The sequence below is a fragment of the Crassostrea angulata genome, chromosome 7 (assembly GCF_025612915.1).
Source record: "Crassostrea angulata isolate pt1a10 chromosome 7, ASM2561291v2, whole genome shotgun sequence".
Lineage (NCBI taxonomy): Eukaryota > Metazoa > Mollusca > Bivalvia > Ostreida > Ostreidae > Magallana > Magallana angulata.
Window position 1 is genome coordinate 52,052,347 of NC_069117.1, and position 25,926 is coordinate 52,078,272.

Sequence of the window (25,926 nt, forward strand, 5' to 3'; positions counted from 1 at the left end):
ATGTCACCGAAAGTTGACTAGTTTTAAATAATAATACATAAAATCTAGCTGATTATTCTGAATCAATGAAAACCAGTTAATTAATTGGGCATATTTCAATATTTGAATTGAAAAAGAGAGAAAAAGATTACTTTAAAAAATACTGGATGCTGATATTAACGGAAATTGTAATCTGTTCTAATGGGAAAACAATTCATTTCGATCTTATCTCAAAATAAAATTGTAATAAGATATTACCAAAATTAAATAAGTTTTGAGAAACAAACACCATACTGTTTAATTTTGTTAAATTATGAAGATAGTTTTAAAACTTCAATTTGTTAACTTTTTAAAATCAAATTTATCCGAACAAAATGTCAGCATTGGAGAGACAAGCACTAAAATCCAAATTAGGGGGATTGCCACCCTTACCTCCACATGGACTCGGGTAACTTTGTTGATTTCTGATACAAAAGTTATACTGTGAATCAGGGTGCTGAGATCAAAAATATTTGCAAAACGTGTGACAAATTATTGAGATTTAGGCCTAATCATTTTTGTCTAATATCTGAAATTTTAAATCGCAAAAACAAAAGTGAACATAAATTTATTCTAACTGTAAATCCTTTAATTGATAGAAACCATATTTGTCATGTTTTATTTTATGATTTAAATGCTTTTGAGTAAGCAAAAGTAACATTTAATAAATACAAATGCAAATATTTTATTGGCACAAACACAATTACAATAATTGGCACAATAATATTTATATCTCAGTTAAATTCATGGGCCTTTAACATGAATGTTCATTTATTCATGTTGGATTTATATCTTACTTTGCATTCAGATCTTCATGGTAGTACTGGAGCGGATTGGGTAGAAAAGGCAAGTTGTTTCAAATTCATAGATATCTTTTCAATTTTGCAGTGGACCAGCAAAAAGACCTCTGATCAGAAAAAGAGATTACACTCCTATCCATTGGGACAAATACTTTGAGCGAATGCATGATGTCAAATGTGGAGATTCAGATGTATCCTACACGTAGCTTAAATGTTGATTAAAAAAAATCACTTAAAAGATATGACAGTGTAAATATACAGATCTACATTTTAAGGATACCTTATCTGTGAGTCTGAGAGGGAATGTTTTGTAGACTTTAAATTTTACTTAGTACAATCAAATACAATGTATTATCAATGTAATGAATTTGATATATATAGCTTTATTGATACATTTGATCAATGCAACAAATGAGTTAATAATTTCCTTGACACATCAACCAGACCTTTCGTGTGTACGAGTGTGGCAGCACAGGACCCGTTCTCTTCTTCCTCCATGGAGGGGGATTTTCAGCTCTCAGCTGGTCTCTGGTTTCTGTGAGTTATCAACAATAAGTAATGGTATCAATTCATATTTAACAACATTTTTGATCAATTATATGCTAAAAAATATGTGGTAACCATTTACAAATCATCAGCAATGAAATTAATCAATATTGAAAATTGTACCAGTAATTATATGAATTTTGCCTTTTCCCTGTCAAAAGATACATTCATTTGTAAAAGGGGAATAAATCCTTTTTTTCTGTTTATAGTCCATTTTGTCTGGATTGGTCACTTGTCGATGTGCAGCTGTAGACCTCAGAGGGCATGGTGAGGTGATTTTAGGAATATTTCTAATTTGTTCTGGTTTTGAAAGTTCTCATGAAGTTTTAAAGAAAAATGTTGTCATTTATCTTTCTAAAAGGAATATAAAGCTGATTATTTAAATAGTCTCAACAACTCAACATATGCCTTGAAATGCTTTAGGTGACTCATCAACCTCAAACAACCAAGATTTATCAGCAGAGAGACTGTCGAGGTACAGAGATTGTGAATAATGATATGATTTATATTCTTATCTGATACTGAATTAAGTGATAACTTCTTAATTGGACATTTTTAAAGAAAAAGCACTAGGACAGGAGTCTTTCTTTCTTTGTAGTGATGTTGGAAATATCATAAAAGAAATGTATGGAGATGACCCCCCTCCCATCATTCTTGTGGGGCATAGGTAAGTCTTGCCACAGTAAAAGTTTGCTAGAAGATTACCATTCTAGATGATTGATTTATGATTCTTAAGCATGTCCAAGAAAAATATTTCGGCTGATATAACAGTGTAACTCATTTAAAAAAGTTATATTCTATTATTATATTTTGTAATATAATGCCGAGACGAAGTCAAGGGGAGCTTATGCTATACCCTCGGCGTCGGCGTCCGGACCTGGTTAAAGTTTTTGTTGCAGGTCCTGTATCTAAGTTATTACTTGTCCTATCTTCACCAAACTTGCATGGATGATGCATCTGGACCTACTTATGGACTTGAAAGACTTGGATGCTGAATCTGGGTCCTAAATTTCAGATGCTGGAGGAGGTTAAGGTTTTTGGAGCAGGTTAAAGTTTTTGTCGCAGGTGCCCTTTGATAGCAATATCTAAGTAACTGCTCGTCCTAACTTCACCAAACTTGCATGGATGGTGTGTCTTATGATACTGATGCACCAGACAGGCTTGAATGCTGAATCTGAGCTATGGGTTTCGGATGCTGGAGGAGGTTAAGGTTTTTAGAGCTGGTTAAAGTTTTTGTTGCAGGTGCCCTCTGATGATTATATCTTAGCTACTACTGGTCCTTACTTCACCAAACTTGCATGAATGATGCGTCTTATGATACTGATGCACCTGACAGGCTTGAATGCTGAATCTGAGCCATAGGTTTCGGATGCTGGATGAGGTTTAGTTTTATGGAACAGGTCACAAGTTTTATAGATAATAACTTGCATTGTTGATTTAACTATATTATAAATGAAATGAAGCTTCAGATGCAGAGCCTGATCTCCATTATCAAGGATGATAAAAAAATCTCCTACCTCACTCAAACCTGCTTGATAGATAGATGTGTTTGTTGTTAAATAATATGATTCCTATGATAAAATATTGTATGATATGATACACTATTCTTTAATATGATACAATATAATATCATATTTCATAATGGAAAAAATAAGATGATACGATATGATATTGTATCAATTTTTTTTGATATTTTATGATATGATATTGTATCATGATATTGTAATGTATAGTATAGTATATTATGATACAATATTGTATAATATGATTTTATATAATTTATTTATTATATTATCACATGATACTGTTACATATGATATTGTAATATTGAATATTGTATTGTATGATATGATATTGTATATTATATAATATTGTATCATACAATAGTGTATTGTATAATATTGGTTTCTAGTATTATATCACATGAAATTGTATTATATGATATTGTTATATTATACAATATCGTGTCATACAATGTTGTATGATATGATATTGGTTTATATTATATCACATGAAATTGTATTATATGATATTTTTATATATATCATTGTATCATATAAAACAATTTGTATAAAATAGTATTGTATTATATAATATTTTACTATGTCACATGATATTGTATCATTTGATATGATACAATGTTGTATCAAATTATATTGTATCATATGATACAATATTATATTATGTATCAAATATGATACATTATCATACAATACAATATCATACTATATTATACAATATTATATCACATGTTACAATATTATGATGTATTATGTGATATGATATTGTATTATATAATACTATATTGTATTGCATATTATGGTATTGTATTATGTGATAAAATACAATTATTCTTAACACAATAAAATGTCATATCATATGTTACAATATCATATCTAATCATTGTGTATTACAGTATTTTATTGTATTATATGATATAAATTGTAAGTATGATAGGATGCAATATTGTATTTTATATTATTGTATTGATAAACATTGTATCTTATAATACCATATGAAAAGAACATATGATTATCATACAATTTTTTAACAGATGATATACGATATTGTGTCAAAGCAGTATCCATGAATATCCAAGATCATAAAGTATGATTTTCATATAATATCAAAAAGGTGGTCTCATAAAGGTGATGCCTCATAAAGGTGATGCCTCGTCTCGGTGAGCGTAGTAATCTGTGATTACCTATGTTTTTCATTTTTCAACACAATCATTGTTCTAATACATGTATGAATTACCCTTACACTGACTGTTATGTATGTTTATTCCTACAGCATGGGAGGTGCCATAGCAGTACACGCAGCCATTAGACATTTAGTCCCTTCTCTAATTGGATTGATCGTAATAGATGTTGTAGAGGGTAAGTGTGCTGTCAAGTAAAAAGCCTTGGCCCTCGATTACCAATTGCCAAGGCTGTTGTAAGGCCTCTGTCCCAATTTTTAAAAAAGGTACAGCTGTACCCTTTTCCCCAAATAGAATGGTAATTTTTCAATCTATCTATACCCTTTTAAATTAAATGAACATTTAAATTTGTGGATCAACTGAACAATGGAATCCATGAAAATTAAATTGGTATTCAACAAATATACCGGTAAGTGAAATCATAGAATATGTAGATATAAATAATATATAAACTTGTTACATGTACTCCTTTTTTTGTGTGTGACAAAACTAAAAACAATTTAAACCAAAACACTAGAAACTCAAAATAGGATGAGTTTTTAAATAATGCATAGTACATGTAATTTTCTACTATCAATATCAGAATTGTTGCTTATTAATGACACCAGCCTCAGTACCAACATATGTTGTTAGAGCTCTGAAAGTATTTTAAGATGCCAGTTCACAAAACATTGTTTGTAATTCTCATTCCTAGGTACAGCAATGGATGCTCTTAGTAGTATGCAGTCATTTTTAAAAGGAAGACCAAGCATCTTTAAATCCCTGGAGCAAGGGATCGAGTGGTGGTACGTTTAAAAGTGCAAATGCACATGTGCATTAATCCCATAATGTCAAAGTTTTCACAGCAGTAAATGTTCAATTATAATGATAGAAAGTCTGCTTTAAGAATCCCATGGATAAAGCCTTTGAGGGATATTATCATTGTTGCATAACGTACCAAATTTCAATCACTAAAATGAGCGGTCAGGGCCACTGAGTAAAAGATTGTTTTGTATTTGAATTCACAATCCAACCACTGGTACCAACTTATATTGAAAATTTATATATCATATATGTAATTACTTTAAAATTTGAAAAATTTCAAGGGTAATATCATATTTTCCACTCTGGTGTTTCAGTGTAAGGAGTGGACAAGTCAGGAATCTGGAATCAGCGAGAGTCTCCATGGTGGGACAACTCAAGAGGTGATTCATTATAACACTAACTCAAAACTTACAGAAAAATAATCACATAAGATACAAGACACAAACCTAACAACAAAAACAAGAAAATACATTGTACAATTTTAGAATGAGTTTAATACAGTGATTCTAAATTTGCTTATCTTTGATGGTACTGATAATTGATTTAATACGTATGACAAATTATGAGTTTCGAGGATAGCTTTTAAATTATACAAACCCTTAAATAGTACATGTAGTTAACAAATTATTAAAACAATATTAAATATGCATTTATATCTGTTGTATTTTAAAGAGTGGACACGGAGGAAACTGCCACAGCTGAGTTAGAACACCAGATTGAAGCAAGCACCCATTCAGGGGGAACAAGCACAATTATAGAGGAAGAGGAGGAAGAAAGCAGTACCAAAGACAGCGAGAGTAAACCTGTAGAGGAGAAAGTGACCAGTGCTTCTCCATCAGACAAGGCAGAATTCAAAGCCCCTGCTCCTGTCAGCTCGGTAGTGACCTATCATATTGGTATTTGTAGTGTTACTGTGTACATATGCAATTTCCTTGTAATAAAACTTTTTATCACTAATCCTAGACAGAAGATGGTCATCATTACACATGGAGAATAGATTTAGGAAAATCAGAACCTTTTTGGAGAGGTATGCAAATTACTCTAATAAAATTGAACTGCCTTTTTCTAGTGAGAAATGACGGCACACAATGTTGATTACATTTTTTATACACATATATTAAATTTTAGATATTGTTTCATAAATATCCACTGCATATTACAATTTTTTATTTCTTTGATCCAAAGTACCAGATCACGATGGGTTGCTTGGTGTGGCGTGACACTTTGCATGTACTGTAATCTAATGATACGCACCTGTCAACTTTAGTGATCTGATCCTTTGGATGTTGTTAGGCTGTTCAAAGTTAATTCCATGTTTAATGCCACCCTTGCATCTAAGTTTAGGAAATTTTTTCATTTAAAAAAATCAAACAAACCCATATTTACAGTTTTATCTTTTCGTGTTTGACTTTACTTTTGCAACTTTAAAACTCCTCCAATTCATAGAAATACAAAATGTTAAGGGCACATTATGGATTACAGTATATTTCGTTTACTTAATTGGGCTGTCTTTATAACTAAAAAGAAAAGATCTTTAACTACAAGTGGCTTGAATATGCGAACTGTATTCGCATTAATGTAAATGAATGGAAATCAATTGTTTGAAAAGGACTGCGAATGATAGCATTGTCTAGCCACCTAACTAAAAGTCATTTTTTGAAAGTTGTCTAATCAAAGTTATTTTTTTATTATAATGTAAACATTTATGTATATTTTCATTAAATATAAATGATTTGGTCAAACAAAGAGAGATAACTTTGTATTTTGGGTTAAAAGCTCATTTCATTATAGAAAATAACGGAAAACGGAAATGTTTTTTAAAACATCTTTTCCCCCCGTGAAGCAAAAATTCCTTTTGAGGGAATTCAATTATTGTTATTTAGCATATTTTTACCAAAGGGTTTGTTGTTTCACCGGGGGGGGGGGGGGGGGATATGTTATTATTAAGTTTTTATGTACATATTGGCCGCTAAAAAATATTTTCCTCACTCAGAGAGACCGATTTCAATGAAATTTTTTTGAGACCCCGCGTCAGCAAAACTTTTGTTTAAAGATAATTAATTTGATTACAAATCTTATTTTGATATAAATTGATAAGGATTTGATTATGCATTTTAGTAGAAAACTTAGTTTTTGAATATCTGACAGAAATTCCGAAATATTTGGATGTAAATTAAAAATGTAGGTGGGAAATGGGCGTTAGCGTTCGCAGTTCTTTTGTATGCTATAATTTTATCACCCTGCCTTGGAGGTTTTTGTATTTTGATGGTGATGTTAAATGTAGATTTAACTTTGGGCAGCCTTAAATAATTTATGTACTGTAGAACAGAAAATATGATGAGTGTTATATACAAGTAGTTTTTTTGTGTAGAATTGCCTTCTTAAAATCTATAAAGATACATGTATTCGTTTTCAGGATGGTTTGAAGGGTTGTCAAATAAATTCCTGTCTTGTGAGGTTCCTAAGATGTTGTTACTTGCAGGTTTGACTTTTTACTTTATGTGGTTTCATAATTTTTTAATTTCAGTGGAAACTTCAAAAGAGACTTGTATTTTCAACAACAAAATAATGTTCATGTAGTTAAACGTATTTTTCAAATACCAGTATTCTTTCTTTCAATTATTTATTCAATAGTTATATATATTCATAAAAATTGTTCATTAATATGTAAACTGAAGAATTCGGCATATATCCAAATAAAAAAATTGACATCTTAGCAAATAATATGAAAACATGAATATATACTCATGGTTTTTATTTTCAGTGTATAAATGCGTGCTTGTATATTTCAGGTGTAGATAGATTAGACAAAGATTTAACAATAGGACAGATGCAAGGTAATTTTCTATATCCTTAAAACTTGCAGTAAATATGTCTTCCATTTGATCGTAAACTTAATGTCACAATGTGTTTGGATGTCATACACAGTAAATATTTTAGCCTGTGTGTTAATGATTGCATGAATCCAAAGTGAAGACCATGCACATACATGTAATAACTATTTCTACTACAGTCTGTGTACCAGTAGTTATGTATTAGTTAAGAAAAAAAATATATATATATAGGATATATAATTTGGTCATTACTTGGTAAATTTCCGGGTTTACAGTACACTAACAAGACATTTATATTTTAAACAGGGAAATTCCAGATGCAGGTCCTTCCACAGTGTGGTCATGCAGTGCATGAGGACTCCCCAGAGCGGGTCAGAACAAATATATACTGTGTTTATTACTATTTGCTTTCATGATATTTGTGAACAGCAAAATTAAACTTGATTGTTACACCAGGTTTATTTCATAAATCTGTTTGTTAAAACATCTCTTTTGAAATATTATCTTGTTGTTTAAAGAAGTACATGTAAAAAAATGAAGCATTTTACTTGAGGTTTTCTCATTTGAAAAATAAGCTTCGTAACCGAAGAAACTGTTTAGAGGTTTAAATTTGCTCGATATTTTATAGGTTGCTGAAGTTCTGGCAACATATTTAGTGAGATTCAAAGTTGCTGAACCTACAGCAGATTTCCACAGGTAACTGATCTTTTCATTATTTCCATAGTTCAGTATGTTCATATTCATATCCCGGTACTGGTAAGGGGCATTCTTAGGCTCTAGATTCTCCAGAGCATCAGCTGCTGAAATGCCTTTGTCCCAATTTCAGAAAGGTACATTCCAACATGAACATGAAAATTTTATCAATTATCCTTGTCCATAAGCGCATACATGTACATTATATGTCGATATACAATAACAAAACTTGCTGCTTGTTTTCCTGTGTATTGCTCAACAGAAAGTTCTATTCAAATTTAACAAAAACCTAGAATTCCAAAATAAGATGGTTCAATTAAGAAATAAAGTACGAGTTTTCATGATTGTTGCAGAATAACCTCCAAGGTTGAGAAATGTTGTTTTGAAATATAAAAGCCGAGGCGTTAGGTCATTTTGACGGCAGTGAGTGTTCCGTGTAACCCTACCGGTTTTGTTAGTAATGTTTACATGTGTATCGATCAAAGGAATCACATGCAGACGACAGAATTTTTCTTTGGATTTTTAATATTCTTCACTTATTTATATTATATCTTTGAATCATATTCCTATTATTTTAAGGGCAATTTAATACTATTACTACTACACCTTATATATTTTATGTAAAAACACACAGTGAAAATGTGGTAGGGAGGTCCTAGGAACAGCCGCATTGATCTCTTAAAAATAAACATTTGAAGCAATACACATCGTTTTGACTGGAACTAACACGTGAAATTGATATGGTTTTAAAACTTTTTACAGTTGAAGTTGTACTTTCATGATCAGTGCGAGACAAAGAGGTATTTCTGATCTGATAATTTACTGATGACGTTCGTGGTATATCAGAGAATAATGTCCACGGCATCTCTTTGATCTAGGCAATAACTGTAGTAGAATTTGCATTAAAATGCATGTATTGTGATCTTATTAATTATCCCCAAAATTAATGTTGCTTATTTTTCCAAATTTAGCAGCCAGTATCAAAATGGGGTGTATATGATCTGAAGTATTTTATCTTCAATGTTTAAACATTTTTGAAGGAGACAATATATGTACTTTTATCAAGTTGATATCTTTGAAATTTTACCCTTCAATCAAAATATTATTTTTCTTTTCTGCTGTATATTTCAGGAGTTTTCCAGGTTGTTGAAGGCAATAGACTGAGAAACCAGAAACACCATACAAAACAGGTTGTACTACTTAGAATTGTGATCTTCAACCAAGGTGTGACTATTGGATGCCAGTGTCGCAGTGAACTAATGGTACTGTGGTGGAACTGTTGAACACAGATCCATGGACCCTATGGTCAGTCCATCGAGCATGAGGACCGAGATAAATTGTGCTGCTTACTCAATACTGGGAACATTAAAAATAATTACCTGAAAAAACTTTTCTTGTTACATACACACCATAACATGAACAAGTCATGTCAGTATTGTCAGTTAATATGCCTTTTGTTTGTTTTTAAAATGAACTTATGAATATGTCAATGTTATTTTTGTTTGTTGGTTACTTCTATTTTAAACCGATATTTGCCTACAAGCATGTAATACAGGTATATGTACACATATGAACAAATGGGATGAAAAAAATGTGCTAGCTGTTACAACCAAATTTTATTTGCAGCCACTTTATTTTTCACCGTAACAAACCATTGATAATCTCTAAACCATTGACCTTGTATGGAGTTCTTCCCCTTGCCATACACAATTTGTATCAAGGGTTAACTTCCTACAGATCGTATAATCTGTATCTTTCCAACATGGTTGGAACAACAGGTTGAAAATAAGCTTGCATACAATACTATGAAATGAAAGATCTTATAGAAGAGATCAAATTTACATGTATTTTGGACAACAGTGTGAATTCAGAAATGCTGAAGTGAACAGAAGTTTTAGAATGCAGAGATATTAAGTGAAATGTTCCAGCAATAATGTAACATACTCTTGCCAATCAAATCAATTTTTTTTCATTGATCAAAATTAAAATGGAGATGATATAAATGTCAATAATATGATAATATTATTTGTTTTTCCTCTCTGATCTAAAATATTCTGACTTTTTTCACAAAAATACTAACCATTTTTTTTCTTATTTTCTATTAATCAAAAATAATTATTCTTGTTGGGTATAAATATTTTATTTGTTAATAAATACTTAAATATAAAAATGTAACAAGATCTATGTGTTTTTTGGTTTGATAGAAATAAAATTTGAACTGGTGTGACCAATTTCATATCCCATCCGTCTGAAGGTGTCCTTTAGGTTTGATTCCATTTGACCCTTTAAAGTTTCATCCTTAAAAAGAAAAAAAAGTACATAGTGGCATAATTTAATTGCATAACATAGTGTAGATGGTAACAAATAAAAATGTATACCTGGTAAGTTCGACTATTAGATCAATGAACAAGGAGGCTCAAGGTCATTTAAAAACCACCAATTGATATAAGCCAACTTTGTTATAAAACTATTGCTCCATGACCTTATCTTTGTTCTTAATCTTTGAATTTTTTTTTTCTGCATTTATACCAATTTCACTTAAAAGCTTTAAACTGAGATTTAGCCCAATATTGGCAATTACAGTAGAACAGCACTCTGCAGTTTTGTAACTCTATGGGAAAATTCAGGTTGAAATTTCCCTTATCTACATCTATACTACTATATTAAAATAATAGACTCGATTGTTTGAGCTTTAATACCGAGAAATCGGATGAGTACTGTCTTTTGTTATATATATTTTAAACATCATTGGTACTTGAAGATTACCAATTTGTTTTTATTTTTTCTCAATCAAGCTTCGCTAATTAGTAAATCAAAGAAAATTCCTTTAAAAATCCGGAAATCATCTGAATTTTTTGGATTTTACATTTTTGCGCATGCGCATTACATTCACATTAAATCACGGAAGGCTCTTTAGTTTATGTTTCCAAAATATGACATTTGTATGGATAAACTCAGAAACGATATTACAAATACGTGTAAATTTTCATTGAAATCGAAAATTTGTCATATATTCATCAAAGGAAATACGGGAGATAACTCTAACTCAGTGCATTTAATATGTCAAATCCCGAGAGTTCCGAATGTCAACATGGTGTGTATATTCAAAGCGACGAAAAAAGTTGGTGAAAAGTGTTGAATTCTTCTTTAGTATGAATTAAATTTTTAGATGAAAGATATTTACAGCCTCAAAATTTTTTTTTTGATAAATAATTTGACTGTTAATTATTTACAATGTAGCTTCATTAATTTTCTCCAAAATCGTTCCGGAGCGATTCTGCAACTTTTTGCTACGTTAATACGGGTGTACATAACGGAGACGTTTTAACTGTGGTGAAGGCCCGTCCTAAGGTTTTTCAGTTAGATTTTTCTAACCAGAGTGTAGTGAAATTAATAGCATTATTGTAGGCTTAAAGCTTGGTTATGTAAATGTCAACAATATGGCGTGTCGATGTATCTATTTCGTAAATGTCCGATATTATATGTTATATGTCAACTCGTGCACGCACGGGTTAAAGTCTAGTGTATTTCAATCTTCATTACATTTTTAGATTAGAAGGAATGAAATTACGTGTAATTTGGCTGAAAGCATATTACTGTATTCATTAAAACTTGGTGTGTAGGCCTCTTTTACTATATATTGGTAAATATAAACTTGAGCCATTTTTGCAGAATAGAACCACCATGGATCCAAGCTCAAGGCTTTGGCACAGGGTGGTTTTCTAAATTGGTTGAGTTTGACTGATTCAGAAATACTTTTATCTGCAATTTTATAACATCAAATACAAAAAAACTGCACCTTTGATGATGTTATGTTATGTAAGCAGCCTAGCAAACACTTATCCTATAAGACTTAACTATACAGGTCTTGGTATATTCTTGTTAAGTTAACATTAAATTACAGTAAAGCATGCTTATAATGAAGTGCCAGGGATGGGCGTTTTTACTTCTTTATAAGTGTAATTCATTATATCCGTCAAGTTTAAAACATGTTATAAAGTCTCTGGGAATGAAAATCATTTCGCTGTAAGCATCAATTCATTATAAGCATTTCTGATAAAACCAAGTTTTACTGTATTTAAAGTATTTAACCTACCGTTTCATATTTTTTAATTCCGATTTTTAATGTTATTGGGTGACCCTTCTGCAGTACTTTTTCAATTTTATCAATAGTTCTTTGAAGATCATGATCACTACACCCAGTTTTTATTTTAAACTCCTTCGTTGTCTTTCCTGTGGTGTATATTTTGAACTGATCTGGAGTCATCAGTTTAAAAGCAATAGGGTTGTTGGTCTTTGGATCTGTTAAGATTGCCAGCTTCATTTTCCTCTTCCTTGCCTCCTTTCTTGCGTCGATACGGCTTATTTCGTTATCAACAACTTCGTCGGTATCATCAAACAATTTCATTTTTTTAAGATTCTCTACCGGTAATTCCGTCACAAAATCCGAGTATGTTGTCAACGACGTTGAAAAAGAATTCCCTAATTTCCCAAGGAAACATGAATCTTGATTGAAAGTACAGTATCTGTCTTTACCAAAATGTGCATTGAAACCACCAGACTGTCTAAAACTAAGGTTCCGAAGAATAAATATGAAATTTCTTCTAAGGTGTAAATGTGACATCGCGTTGTCCGGTAAAGTGAAAGTAGATCAAACAGGGCATATTCAGGCAGTAGTTTCGAACTTTTGTTCAAAATATTTTAAGTGTATTGCGATCATTTTTAACACGGTTCTGCAATTGTTTAAAGCCTAGAAAGAATTTGTTTATTTATTCATATGCAATGTACTCTCAATCTAAGATCGTTATTTATTTGCGAAAATAACGCCAAACAAATATGGCGACTGAAGTGCAAAGCAGTGCTCCGGCTTCCACACCTGCTGAAGATGATGAGACATGGCTGTATGGTGGTAAGAATGTAATTTTTTAAACAGTAAACTTATTTTGTTTTAAGCAATGAATCAAATATCATTGTTTAAAGTTAATCTCTGTAGATATTCAGCTTGGCTGGATATTTGGACTGACGCATTCTCTTTGAAATTCGGCTGGGTGCTATAGTTGACAATTTTTACAGCAAACATGTGCTGTAACATTCTTGAAACCATTTGCTCCGTAAAATTAAGGAGCTTTGCCCTAGGGTGCAAATGGACTGTAACTTCAAACACTTTGATTTCTTGCCGTAGACATGTTCGACTTGGCTGGATATTATAAACTGATAATTTATAACGTTATGGCTAAACATCAAATTGGTGAAGCTATAAGGTGTCAGTCCAAATATTCAGCGCGGCTGAATTTATGCAGAGAATACGTTAAAAATAAAAGCACCATGGTCCTCATTTTTGCAATAAGAACATATCGTGAAATATTCTGTTTCGCTTGTAGATGAGAACAAAGAGAAGGATAAAGCTCAGGAAGCAACTGGGTATGTTTTTTTTTTAAATGACAAATCTTGAGCAAACTTGTAACATTCATTATTATGCATTAATGATTTTGTTACCAGCTTTTATTTTAATGAGTGACACATTTGAGTTATTAAGGTGCGGTCACACCATGCGTTATTTCAATCTTTATTCGATTAAGAAAACTTGTTCAGTATTTTTGTCATACGAGATAAAGTCATTGTGACGTCATGATTCTTACTTTTAGACTTTACTTTTGACTAGGGTGATAGGATTGTAGTCAAAAGCTATTCGGCTGCATGCACAGATCTAGAGAGGGGGAAGGGGAGTCAAGACTCCCTTGCAAAATTCAGATTCTTTGAATTCCATTATAAAATTTCCAAAAATTTGTTCTAGGCCCCCCTTCCTCCTTCTGGCAAACTAAAAAAACCGTTAATTCAACCCCCCCCCCCCCCCCCCACCCAAACTGGAAAATCTATCTGGACTCATGCATAGGATGAGAAAATCAGATGAATAATTGCATCGCGTGACAGCACCTTATAAGGAAGCCTTCAATATAGCATCACTCTGCTGTTATTCCCCATCGAGGTTTATAACTAAAAGTTATATGTAAGCATCAGAGAAAGACTTTAAGCCAAAATATTTTTCTCCCAATAGAAGAACAGGTTCTTTAAGACAGTCTTGTTGATTGTGAATTTACTAATGTCAGCCAAACAAATTAAGAGGTTACTGGTAATTGAATGATTGTGAATAATGATTCATGCATTCAATCAATTCTTAAATTTTTGTCAAATCATCCACTAGAAATAGAGCTATTGGTAGTCTCTCACAAGGCAAGATTCAGGGTATGACGACTCATTATGTTTTCATTAACTATAAGAAATTAAGATTAACTAAGGTCCAAAATTGAAGAAATGGAAGAAAGATGAACATCTTTGTTATTTAAAAAAGAGAATTCCTGAGTTGTTTAAAAAAAATTGTTAGGGTACAGTTTTATTTATCATTGTTACATATTTGTTCATTCTGAAATATGGATTTTATCTTAATGTTAGTGAAAGCAATGGCAATGACACCAAAGAAAATAAAAAGGACGACCGAGAGGCTGGAGAATTGGTAAGTCACACTGGAGAATTGGTAAGTCACATTGGAGAATTGGTAAGTCACACTTGAGAATTGGTAAGTCACACTTGAGAATTGGTAAGTCACCCTGGAGAATTGGTAAGTCACACTAGGGAATGTTACTCTTAGAAGTAAGTTATTCAATTGAATGATTAATGAGTACTGTATACATATTGGGAAATGTTTGCCCACATTTTGTTTTCGCCCTCATTGTTAGCAGGCAAATTGAAGACTGGGGAAAGTCACTTCCAGAAATAAATATTTCAATTGAATGATTAGTGAATAACAATTTTTTTCAAATAAAAAATTCAGTAATATTTTGATTTGCACCATATGATTGAAGTTGTCAAACAGATATGACAAAATGTCTTTCGGGTATTATACATACTATTCGATCTCTTTTCCTCTGAAATTTTGTCTTTGCTATATGAAATGTGTTGCAATATACATGTACAAAGAAATGTGAATACATTTAGTACCAGGTATATGATCTAGGGGTAAACAAAAAAAAAGTTTGTGACAATAATAAGCAGTATATACTGGTAAATGTTTTTGAAAATATGTGAGTGGTAAATATTTTGAAAGGAAAAGTTAAAACAAGATAGTGCCAAGGGTACAAAATTATACTAGTCTACCTTCTACAGGTATTTCATTTTTTTAGCTCACCTGAGCTGAAAGCTCAAGTGAGCTTTTCTGATCACTTTTTGTCCGTCGTCCGTCCGTCCGTCCGTCTGTCCGTCCGTCTGTCCGTCTGTAAACTTTTTACATTTTGAACTTCTTCTCTAAAACCGCTTATCCAATTTCAACCAAATTTGGCACAAAGCATCCTTATGGGAGGGCGAATATAAATTGCAGAAATAAAAGTCCGATCTGTTTTCAAAGCGGAGAAAACCTTGAAAATGTAGAAAAAGGGGGTGCATTTTTAAAAATCTTCTTCTCAAGAACTACTGATTCCAATTCAACGTAGTTTAGCATAAATTATCCTTATGGGAAGGAAAATATAAATTGCAAAAATTAAGGTCTAATTCTGTTTCAAATCTGAGTTATTACGAAAATAATAATAAAGGAAAGCCGTGTTTCAATCAGTTAATAGCCTCGGATTCGGCATCCGGTAAAATGGGTAGACAAGACTTGGCCTGGGCAAAACAAAAGATAAGCAGTTATTAATCTGCCAATCTCATTAAAATTTCAGGATAATTGATGGACCAGTATATTTGTATTTGCTGTAATTATTGCTGCAAAATAATGCGTATTTGGAATTGACGATTGCCGATCTGCCCCGGCTTTTATTTTGCCACGGCTCGGTTTTGCTTACCCATTTTACCAAGACTCGTATTCCATACTTCTAAAACGAGGTTCTTTGTTGAAAGCAGCCATGACATTATACGAAAAAGGGTCGATCTGACTATGATGAATTTGCTTGTTGTGCAACAGTTCGCGTATGAAGGGAAATTTTTTAAACATGAAAAATATGTTGGTGCCGATTTTGTGAAGTAAATTGAGGCTAAATATTTCAATGCGTTGACAGTTTTCACACATGACGTTGATGTTAGCTTGTTCTGATTTTCGTTTCGTTTTCATTATTTATGCTTTGTAACCTGGAAACTGTCGTCTGTATTTCGTGATTTTTACGTATCAAATCAAACAGGGACTTCGGTAAATCAAACAGTTACGTTAACTGTTTACCTGCGCAAATTAAGCAAAATCTGATGTAGGAGTACTGAAATACAATTCATTCTATCGGTAATTCGGCATTATTTTTTGCGTAATGGTAGATTAATGCAATAGGTTTTTGTTGAGATGCTCGGCATTTTCTCGAGTTTATTCAGTTTAAATAGAGTTTGATATCGCTTACGGAAATATGTAGGTATATACATGTATATATATGATTCATTTCGAAAAAATAAATTGTGTTCTTTATTTGTTATACATGTAGTGCATGTTTCTTGTGTTTAATTGTTAACAATTTCTATTTACTAACCATTTTTTAGTGTTTGCTTCGAATTATAAGCAAGATACAGAGATTTGCTAACAATTCTATGTTTGTACACAGATCTTAAAAGCTTAAGATTAAATCAAAGTACTGATAGTACTGAAAAGCGCTAACCCAGCTTCTGTATGTATATAACAGATATATGTATATAGCATTTCAGCTTCTGTATACGCACTATATTATATTATGACAGTCCCTGCAATGATGTATGTAAGCCCCGTACATTAATTTCACAATAACCCGTAAGTTAGATTCACAATAGCCCGTGCAGTTATGTGCATAAACCCCTGAAACTGGTTCCCTAACCAGTTTAAATGATGTATACTTTTGCTTAGAGGGGGCGGTTATTCGATGCACTGGAAGTTGAAGTCTAACGACCATAAAGGGCTGAGCTATGCTTAGCGCTTTAAAAAGTAAAAAAATTGTCAATATTTATTACGAAAATTTTCAAAATCTGTTCTTCCAGAAACCAACTTATTGAATTGTAAACTTAACCTTTTTAGCTCACCTGAGAATGGGGCCACAATGGGGGGTCGAAGTTTAACAAATGAATATATAGAGTAAATCTTTAGAAATCCTCTTCTCAGAAACTAATCGGCCAGGAAAGCTGAAACTTGTGTGGAAGCATCCTCAGGTAGTGTAGATTCAAAGATGTGAAAATCATGACCCCTGGGGATAGGGTGGGGCCACAATGGAGGGTCGAAGTTTAACATATGAATATAAAAAGTAAATCTTTAAAAATCTTCTTCTCAGAAACTAATTGGCCAGGAAAGCTGACACTTGTGTGGATGCATCCTTATGTAGTGAAGATTCAAATTTGTGAAAATCATGACCCCCCGGGGGTAGGTTTGGGCCACAATGGGAGATCAACGTTTTACATAGGAATATACACAGTTAATCTTTAAAAATCTTCTTCTCAGAAACTAATCAGCCAGGAAAGCTGACACTTGTGTGGATGCATCCTCAGGTAGTGTAAATTCAAAGTTGTAAAAATCGTGACCCCCGGGGGTAGGGTTGGGCCACAATGGGGGATCGAAGTTTAACATAGGAATATATACAGTAAATCTTTAAAAATCTTCTTCTCAGTAACTAATTCGAAGGCAAAGCTGGAACTTGTGTGGAAGCATCCTCAGGTAGTGAAGATTCAAAGTTGTGAAAATCATGACCCCTGGGGGTAGGTTGGGGCCACAATGGGGGATTGAAGTTAAACATATGATTATATACAGTAAATCTTTAAAAATCTTCTTCTCAGAAACTAATTAGCCAGGAAAGCTAAAACTTGTGTGGAAGCATCCTCAGTTAGTGTAGATTCAAATTTGTGAAAAGCATGACCCCTGGGGGTAGGTTTGGGCCACAATGGGAGGTCGATGTTTTACATAGGAATAAACAGAGTCATCTTTAAAAATCTTCTTCTCAGAAACTAATCAGCCAGGAAAGCTGGAACTTGTGTGAAAGCATCCTCAGGTAGTGTAGATTCAAAGTTGTGAAAATAATGATCCCCACGGGTAGGGTGGGGCCACAATGGGGGGGGGGGTCAAAGTTTAACAAAGGAATTTATAGGGTAAATCTTTAAAAATCTTCTCAGAAACTAATCAGCCAGATGATTCTTTATAATTGTTAAGACTTTGGCCTCAGGACAATTCTTTGGCCTCATGAGAAGGTTGAGAGTTTACTGTACGTTTATATCCCATATATAAACTATTGTTAGGGATCTTTTTGAGAACTGCAATACTCAACACATGATATGACTATAAAATCATCCTGTTAGAAAAGGGACTAATGATTATAAACATTAGAATATCCAGGGGAAAATGGATTTTATTTATACAGGATTTACATGAATTATTGTATATTGTCCAGATAGTTTGTATTATGACTCCATTGAGCTGATTTTATCATACCTATTGTTCCTCAGGTGAGCGATGTGGCCCATGGGCCTCTTGTTTAACTTCATAAAGTTATTTTGGAGTTATGAAGCACCAAATGCATAATAACCATTTTAATTTCATTTTATGACTATGTAGAGTGGTGAAGAAGAATCCCAAGACAAAGGAAATGATGATGATGACGATGACTCAGACGATGATGTACAGGTTACTATCGGTGACATCCAGGCCTTTCCATTGGGAGAGTATGTAATTAGTATGATGATCCACTGATAAAACACTCAATATAATATTATTACCTGATTGTAAAGCATAAACACTCAATATAATATTATTACCTGATTGTACAGCATAGTTTCATATTTTATGCAAATTTATGAGCAATTTTGAAAAATGTTTGCGTAAAAATAATTTTGTTCTCAATCTCTGTTAATTACTTTATGCTCTGTCTTTTTTCAGTGGCTCCAGAAATCTATTCAAGGCTCCAGGCTATCAAAAAGCTGGCACAGGTTTGGACACAATCATTCTGTTAACATTCTGTGAATGTCCTTTAAGTATTTCTGACTGAGAATCATTTTGGTATTGATATCTGATCTTTACCCATTTAGGAACTGCTGGCAAAGGAGGCACGACTGCTGGGGCTCAGAAGGGGGTCGATATAGAGGCTGTTGGGTCTATAAATGGAATCCCAGCATATGACTTTGACCTGGAAACTCTGCAGTCAGATGAAAAACCTTGGAGAAAACCTGGTTAGTATGTGGACTTATAGACTAGTTTTGACTCAATATTTAATATAACTTACATCAGACACTTGAGTCACACAATTTTATAATGTTTTCTAGGTGCTGATATCACAGACTACTTTAATTACGGTTTTAATGAAGACACATGGCAGCAGTATTGTGAAAAGCAGAGACGACTAAGGGGTGAAAACCAGGGCTCCAGAACATATGTAAGAGTTATAACTCCATATGGAACTGTAAACCATTTGATATTGATTTTTCCCTGAAAGTATATATTAATGTTATTCAGTTATAACTATTGTGCATATATATTTGTTGTTGTTGTGTTACATAATTGCTATCTCACATTTCTTCATGATTTAGTTTTTACCTAACTTTGGTAATTATACAGTTAAAGTCATGGACAGAACTTGAACATGTATTAATTATAGCAGTTGAAAAAAAAAACAATTTATGAAAAGAAGTGAGAAAAGAGATTAAAAAATTTTTTTCTTGATCAACAACAATAAAAAAAGAAGTGATGGTTAAACAGTAAGACAAAAGAAACCAAAAAGACACTTTTCACTTAGAATTTTTTGTACCAAAAGTATCTACTAGCAATAAAATATATACACAGGCATTTTATATTATAGACACACAGTTCCTCAGGAATAAAGAAAGATATAACAGGTTAGTGTAAAATTACTCAATTTTCAGGTATATAAAAATTAAGCAAGTACGTGTATATGATGTGATGTAGGTTACTTCAGATATCTAATGTCCTAAAATCATTTTATTACATTTATGTAAGATTTGTAACAAGTCAAAATCACTCTTTGTAATTCTTTTTTAACAGAGACCCCACAGAATGTCCCTGTTTTGTCGGGTAGAAAAGCCATTGTGACCATACCTAGAAAAACCTCGGGCACCATTGATGTGATCGGTGGAACAGCTCGCGACTCACGGAGACCCGAGGGAGAACCCATTCAAGTGGCAGGGTAGTCTGTCTTTTGTCTTCTGCTGCCCCTGTTGTATTTTTGTACATTTATTCACTGTTCCTAGCATTTATTTAAGCTCTTTGAATGACGTTTGAATATCCTAAATTTTCAACCTGACAACATACCATTTTTTCTTCAATGGTCATTTTTCAGTTTTCATTTTGCAACCAACAAGTTATAATTGCAATAAACAATGCATATAATATACTGTATTACAGGTTTTTTCTTGATCAGTTCTATAAAAATATCTTACAGGAAATACCAAAGTGCCATTCCTTCCCACCCACCCCCTGGTATGGACTTCAGTGTGCCACCCCCAGGAATGCCCCCACCAGGGGTTCCTCCCCCTGGAATGGCAGTGCCACCTGGTAAGTACATGTTGTTCATAAATGCTTCTGATGTAGAAGTTATACAATGATTCATGTAAAGTTTGAACCATCTTTTAATTATGATGATGATGCTTGTATTTGATGATAATTTTGTCCCTTCTTGATAATATTGATGCCCCTATTGTGATGATAATGGTGCTCCTGATTGGTGATAATGATGTCCCTATTTTTTTTTTTATAATGATGCCCTTATTTGATAACAATAATGCCCCTGTTTGATGACAATAATGCCCCTATTTGATGACAATAATGCCCCTATTTGATGACAATAATGCCCCTATTCAATGATGTTCTGCAGGAGTTCCTCCGCCCGGTATCCCAGGAATCCCTCCTCCCGGCTTTCCAGATTTTGATCGTAAGTACAACTTGTTGTTTACAATTTGTCAAGGACCATTTATTTTGCTATCTGAAAAAAAATTTCTTACAATCTTTAATACTTGGTTTTGTAAGTGAATTTACAGTGTACTTTGAAACTGTTCAAAATTATTCATAGATTGAACTTCTTGTTAGAATACAAATGCATTCTAAAGGTTACCTATATTACATGTACCTGTATAAATAGATATTTTGTTTTTTATTCTTTAAAGTATTTAGCATTCTTTTCAGTGGACAATATTTAAGGGTGAAATGTTCCTTTCAGGCTTTGTCTTGTTATGGAAGTAGGCATATTGCGGATGATCAATGTTAGTAAACATGTCTAACTAGGTTCATATGTCTATTATCAGCATTCTTTCCTCCGCCTGGACAACCCTCAAGTACACGTTACGATGACCGACCCCCCTTTAGTTACGACAATCAGCATACGTCCTACCCAACATCTTACCCAGACCCACATTCCTCCTCATGGGACAGGTAATTATGTATAAAACATGTCAGACAAAGTACTTCACCAGTAATACAGGGACAGGTAATTATGTATAAAACATGTCAGACAGAGTACTTCACCAGTAATACACAGGACAGGTAATTATCCATAAAACATGTCAGACACAGTACTTCACCAGTAATACACATGACAGGTAATTATGTATAAAACATGTCTGACACAGTACTTCACCAGTAATATACAGGACAGGTAATTATGTATAAAACATGTCAGACACAGTACTTCACCGGTAATACACAGGACAGGTAATTATGTATAAAACGTGTCAGACAAAGTACTTCACCGGTAATACACAGGACAGGTAATTATGTATAAAACGTGTCAGACACAGTACTTCACTGGTAATACACAGGACAGGTAATTATCCATAAAACATGTCAGACACAGTACTTCACCGGTAATACACAGGACAGGTAATTATCTATAAAACATGTCAGACACAGTACTTCACCAGTAATACACAGGACAGGTAATTAATGGATTATTACTTGAAAGCATTTTCATTACTCCACTGGTTGCATCATCCCTTTTTATTGTACAGATAACTATTACTAGAATACAGTCCCATTGAACCTTGACATGATTTATAGATTCTTTTTAGAGTTATATTCCTTTTACTGTCACCAGATATCAGAACAAATTATATTCACTGTCTATTGAAGTATTTGTTGATTATTACATTGTTGGAATTATGATTCTTGGGGACTGTTAAGATTAAATAGACCTACTCTCAAAGTGATGTTGGTTGTTTAGTTGTTATATATGCTTTTAAGGTAGCTTCTGCATATTGGAAAAATACAGTGTTGTTACTGTATACAGGGAAATATTCGCTCCCCTTTTATATTCGCCCCTTTACCCTTGTTATAAGCGGGCAAATTTAAGAGTGGGCGAATTTCAATGTTTCAATTTATCTCTCTTTAAACACAACATTGTCTGCATGGGTGAATTCGAGTCAGGGTGAAACTGTTTGCAAGTGTTGACGGTTAAAACTTACAGGGGGCAAAAATAACCCTGTATAAAGTATGTTTAAAAAAATCAAAATCAAATGAAATACTTATCACCCTTTTTTCCTTTTATACTGAAAGTAAATAAGATAAAAAATATTAAATTGAGAGTTGGTTTTGAAAGATCAGTTACTGCCCACTTACCGGTAAGATATCTTTACATTCACTTTCATTGATCTATACATGTACATGTATTTGTTTATATTCATTTGATATAAACTTCTTAAGTCATTCTAATTGTATTTTGCCATATGCCAGAAACATGGAAGACTTGATTAAGCTATGGCCAGGAAGACTTTATTAAATGCCTATGAAATTTTCTAATTTCAGAACGGAGGCTTATTGGAGAGAGTATGTTGGAAGAGACAGAAGTCCAGCCAGATCTGAGTCTGAGTTCAGCAGGTAAATACAATCTTATGCTGGGTGTCAAATCATAAGCTAGTCCTACGAATGTGTATTGTATATGTTTATACTGTATACTTATATTGTATATTTATGAATCAGTTATCACGCTTTTCAATTTTTGCTTCCTTAATGTAATTTATTACCTTTCCTAGTTGTGGCGGTGAGGGGAATAACAAAGACAGAACATTAAAAGTTCAGAACTGGAAATCCATTCTTTTCTTATCTTGTATAGTTTGCTTGAAATTTAGTATTTCTTCTTCTTACTAATGTCCCATATTTTAAAATTTTTCTAGTTCGGGCAGCGAGCGTGATTACAGATACCGTGATTCGTCTCGGAGTAGCCGTTACGACAGAGACAGGTGGTGTTTCTACAGCATATGGTATTCTATCTCAAAAGCACTTTCTAGATAAAGGGAAGAACTGACAAAAGATTTGCTTTTTTGTATTAATCTAGGGATTCTTATAGAAGAGACAGAGATACAGAGAGATCTCGTGATCGGGATAGGGACAGATCCAGAGAGCGAGATAGGGATCGGGACCGAGATAGGGACAGACGACACAGAGATGACAAACACAAGTCACGCAGGTAACTCCCGGCTAGTGATTTACATTCTACTCTATTCTGATTTACATTCTACTCCATTCATGAATGTCATTCACATAGCATTTTGCTTTGAATGGTTTAATACCTTTTTTAAACACTAATTTACCCATAATCAGCAAGCCAATGAGGACAACTCTATAAACCTATGATAACCATTCTTATTTGTTGTACATTGTAGAAAGGACAAAGAGGATGAGTCTAGTAGGTCTAAGCACAAGAAAAGCAAGCGTTCCCGGCGGGACAAGGATGAGGATTCTGGGAACACAGGATCTGAATCCACCAGCAAAGTTGATTAGAAATTCATTTTATTCTCTTTTCCCAATTATTTCAACATTGTCATTAAAACTGCTCATTGTCATCACTATGAATATTGTCTTGTGTTTTTTTTTCTTCTTAAAAGTAGAAACTTTTTCACAAATATTTACATTTTCCAATGTCGAATTAACTTTGTATAGTTCAATACACTTCATCATTGACCCAAGTGACGAACTGTAGGGGTGAATGTGGGGTTTGCATGATTATATGAAAGGAAACAAATCCATCATAAAACCTGAAAGGCTAGCTTTTATTAGATTTAATTACAACACGAGCATATTAATTACCTCATAATACTCAATGAAAGATTCCTTACTCCTTAAAATTATCTGATTCAGCAGTTTCTTGCTTTGTTAACGATTGTTCTAATAGTATAACTTTGCTGTGGAATTTTATGACTTTTTTTAAAGGACGCTTTTCTCGATTGCAATATAGTATATAAATGCTGTTTATTCAGAGGGAATTAAATCAGTTTGTAAAGTTAATCCTCGCAGTATTCATATGCTAAGTATTCTGTCTCATTTTCACCTTGTCGGACAAAACTTCAAGAAGGTAATTCAAGACTAGTGCATAAAAATGATAAGCAAAAAGAGAAAACGTAATTTATTTTTGACAGCGTAATCTGATGAACGAGAAAATGGAAAAGTACTCTATCTTTGCCCAAGAATTTGCCATGTCACTGAAAACGGATAACTGGGTTTTAGCTTGCTAAATTAAACAAAATTCAATACATTTTAAGGGATGTAGCAACAGATAATTTTTTAACAAATTGTCAATCTAATTAAAATTAGATTCTTAACGCTCTCGTATTTGATATGTCGCTGTCAGCGACATATCAAATACGAGAGCGTTAAGGATCTAATTTTAATTAGATCGACAAATTGTTTCCTTCATTTTTGAGGACAAAAATTTATAGAGAAGAAAAAGAAAACCCACGGGGACTTAAGAATACACAAACCACTGTTTACATACATACATTTCAACTCAATCAAATATTCTGCCGTGTTTTTGTGAATATGGCATATATAAGATTCCAAATTTAACTTCTTAACTGCCAATTTAGGTATGAATGGGTCTATATAGATTCTTGATATCCTAAAAATACTTTTTGTAAAAGGAGATTTCAAACATTTTTAATATTAATTTATATAAATGAAATTTTATCCCATATTGGGTCAAATGATATATTTTAACCAAAACTGTCTCATTTCATGAATAATTTTCAAGAATATATAATGCATAAGAATTATTCACAATCTCTATCATCGGCGTGATAAGTAGAGGATATACCCCCTTTCTCGCCTAGGGCTGTTCGAATCATATTGAATGATTTACTTTTAATTTCTGTGCTTACTCTTTTTTTAAACACTCATATCATGAAAACAACCATTTGGGGTTGCAAAGCATCGTTTTTCTGATAAATATAGTTTCACGAATTGCGAAACTATAATTAACAACTCTTAATTATATTTAACGAATGTAAATTATAGTTTACAGATATCAGCAACATCTTTCGTTAATGTTTATTTACTGACAGAAAAACTAAAATTAGCATTTGTAAACTATAGTTTTATAGAATCGCTAAATACAGTTTTACAGATGAAAATTATAGTTACCGAATCGTTAACTATAGTATAGGGTTCGTAAACTATAGTTAACAGCCAATAAACCTAGTTAATCAACTGTGAAACTATGTTTAGCTCATTTTTGTGTATTTGGCGTGCTATATATATAAATCGCTTGTTTCGAAACATTTCTTGCTAGTCAAACTTTCATTTGCCACCTCTTTTTTGCTTGTCAAAATGTTTATG

At 32.8% G+C, this 25,926-nt stretch overlaps 2 protein-coding genes across 3 annotated transcripts; both read left to right on the forward strand.

The window, feature by feature from the left end:
* The first annotated feature begins 352 nt into the window (after positions 1 to 352).
* Positions 353 to 10,306, forward strand: LOC128191528 (protein phosphatase methylesterase 1-like). The gene is made up of 16 exons (XM_052863642.1): positions 353 to 427; positions 907 to 1,009; positions 1,263 to 1,355; positions 1,574 to 1,631; positions 1,788 to 1,839; positions 1,963 to 2,031; positions 4,158 to 4,243; positions 4,760 to 4,850; positions 5,184 to 5,249; positions 5,542 to 5,746; positions 5,833 to 5,896; positions 7,286 to 7,351; positions 7,662 to 7,706; positions 8,010 to 8,074; positions 8,332 to 8,399; positions 9,528 to 10,306. Exons 1-16 carry the CDS (start codon positions 354 to 356, stop codon positions 9,544 to 9,546), a joined length of 1,224 nt encoding a protein of 407 aa, XP_052719602.1. The 5' UTR covers position 353; the 3' UTR covers positions 9,547 to 10,306.
* Positions 10,307 to 13,191: 2,885 nt separating this feature from the next.
* Positions 13,192 to 24,168, forward strand: LOC128191527 (pre-mRNA 3'-end-processing factor FIP1-like). Of its 2 annotated transcripts, XM_052863640.1 has the most exons (16): positions 13,192 to 13,305; positions 13,778 to 13,817; positions 14,847 to 14,907; positions 18,931 to 19,037; positions 19,252 to 19,301; positions 19,401 to 19,541; positions 19,635 to 19,744; positions 20,168 to 20,204; positions 20,371 to 20,512; positions 20,768 to 20,880; positions 21,200 to 21,256; positions 21,627 to 21,753; positions 23,122 to 23,193; positions 23,490 to 23,555; positions 23,651 to 23,782; positions 23,979 to 24,168. In XM_052863640.1, the coding sequence occupies exons 1-16, from the start codon at positions 13,233 to 13,235 to the stop codon at positions 24,094 to 24,096; spliced, it is 1,446 nt and encodes a 481-aa protein (XP_052719600.1). In that variant the 5' UTR covers positions 13,192 to 13,232; the 3' UTR covers positions 24,097 to 24,168. The 2 variants fall into 2 exon arrangements, with proteins under 2 accessions (XP_052719600.1, XP_052719601.1); XM_052863641.1 differs by lacking the exon at positions 23,490 to 23,555.
* The last annotated feature ends 1,758 nt before the right edge of the window (positions 24,169 to 25,926 follow it).

Bases quoted from the DNA above. Each gene is read 5' to 3' on its own strand.
- LOC128191528 (XM_052863642.1), top strand. From the start codon at position 354: ATGTCAGCATTGGAGAGACAAGCACTAAAATCCAAATTAGGGGGATTG. The intron at 1,632-1,787 runs GTGAGGTGATTT...GAAATGCTTTAG, and splicing joins TGTAGACCTCAGAGGGCATG to GTGACTCATCAACCTCAAAC. The intron at 1,840-1,962 runs GTACAGAGATTG...CTTTCTTTGTAG, and splicing joins TCAGCAGAGAGACTGTCGAG to TGATGTTGGAAATATCATAA.
- LOC128191527 (XM_052863640.1), top strand. From the start codon at position 13,233: ATGGCGACTGAAGTGCAAAGCAGTGCTCCGGCTTCCACACCTGCTGAA. The intron at 19,542-19,634 runs GTTAGTATGTGG...AATGTTTTCTAG, and splicing joins AAAACCTTGGAGAAAACCTG to GTGCTGATATCACAGACTAC. The intron at 20,881-21,199 runs GTAAGTACATGT...GATGTTCTGCAG, and splicing joins TGGAATGGCAGTGCCACCTG to GAGTTCCTCCGCCCGGTATC.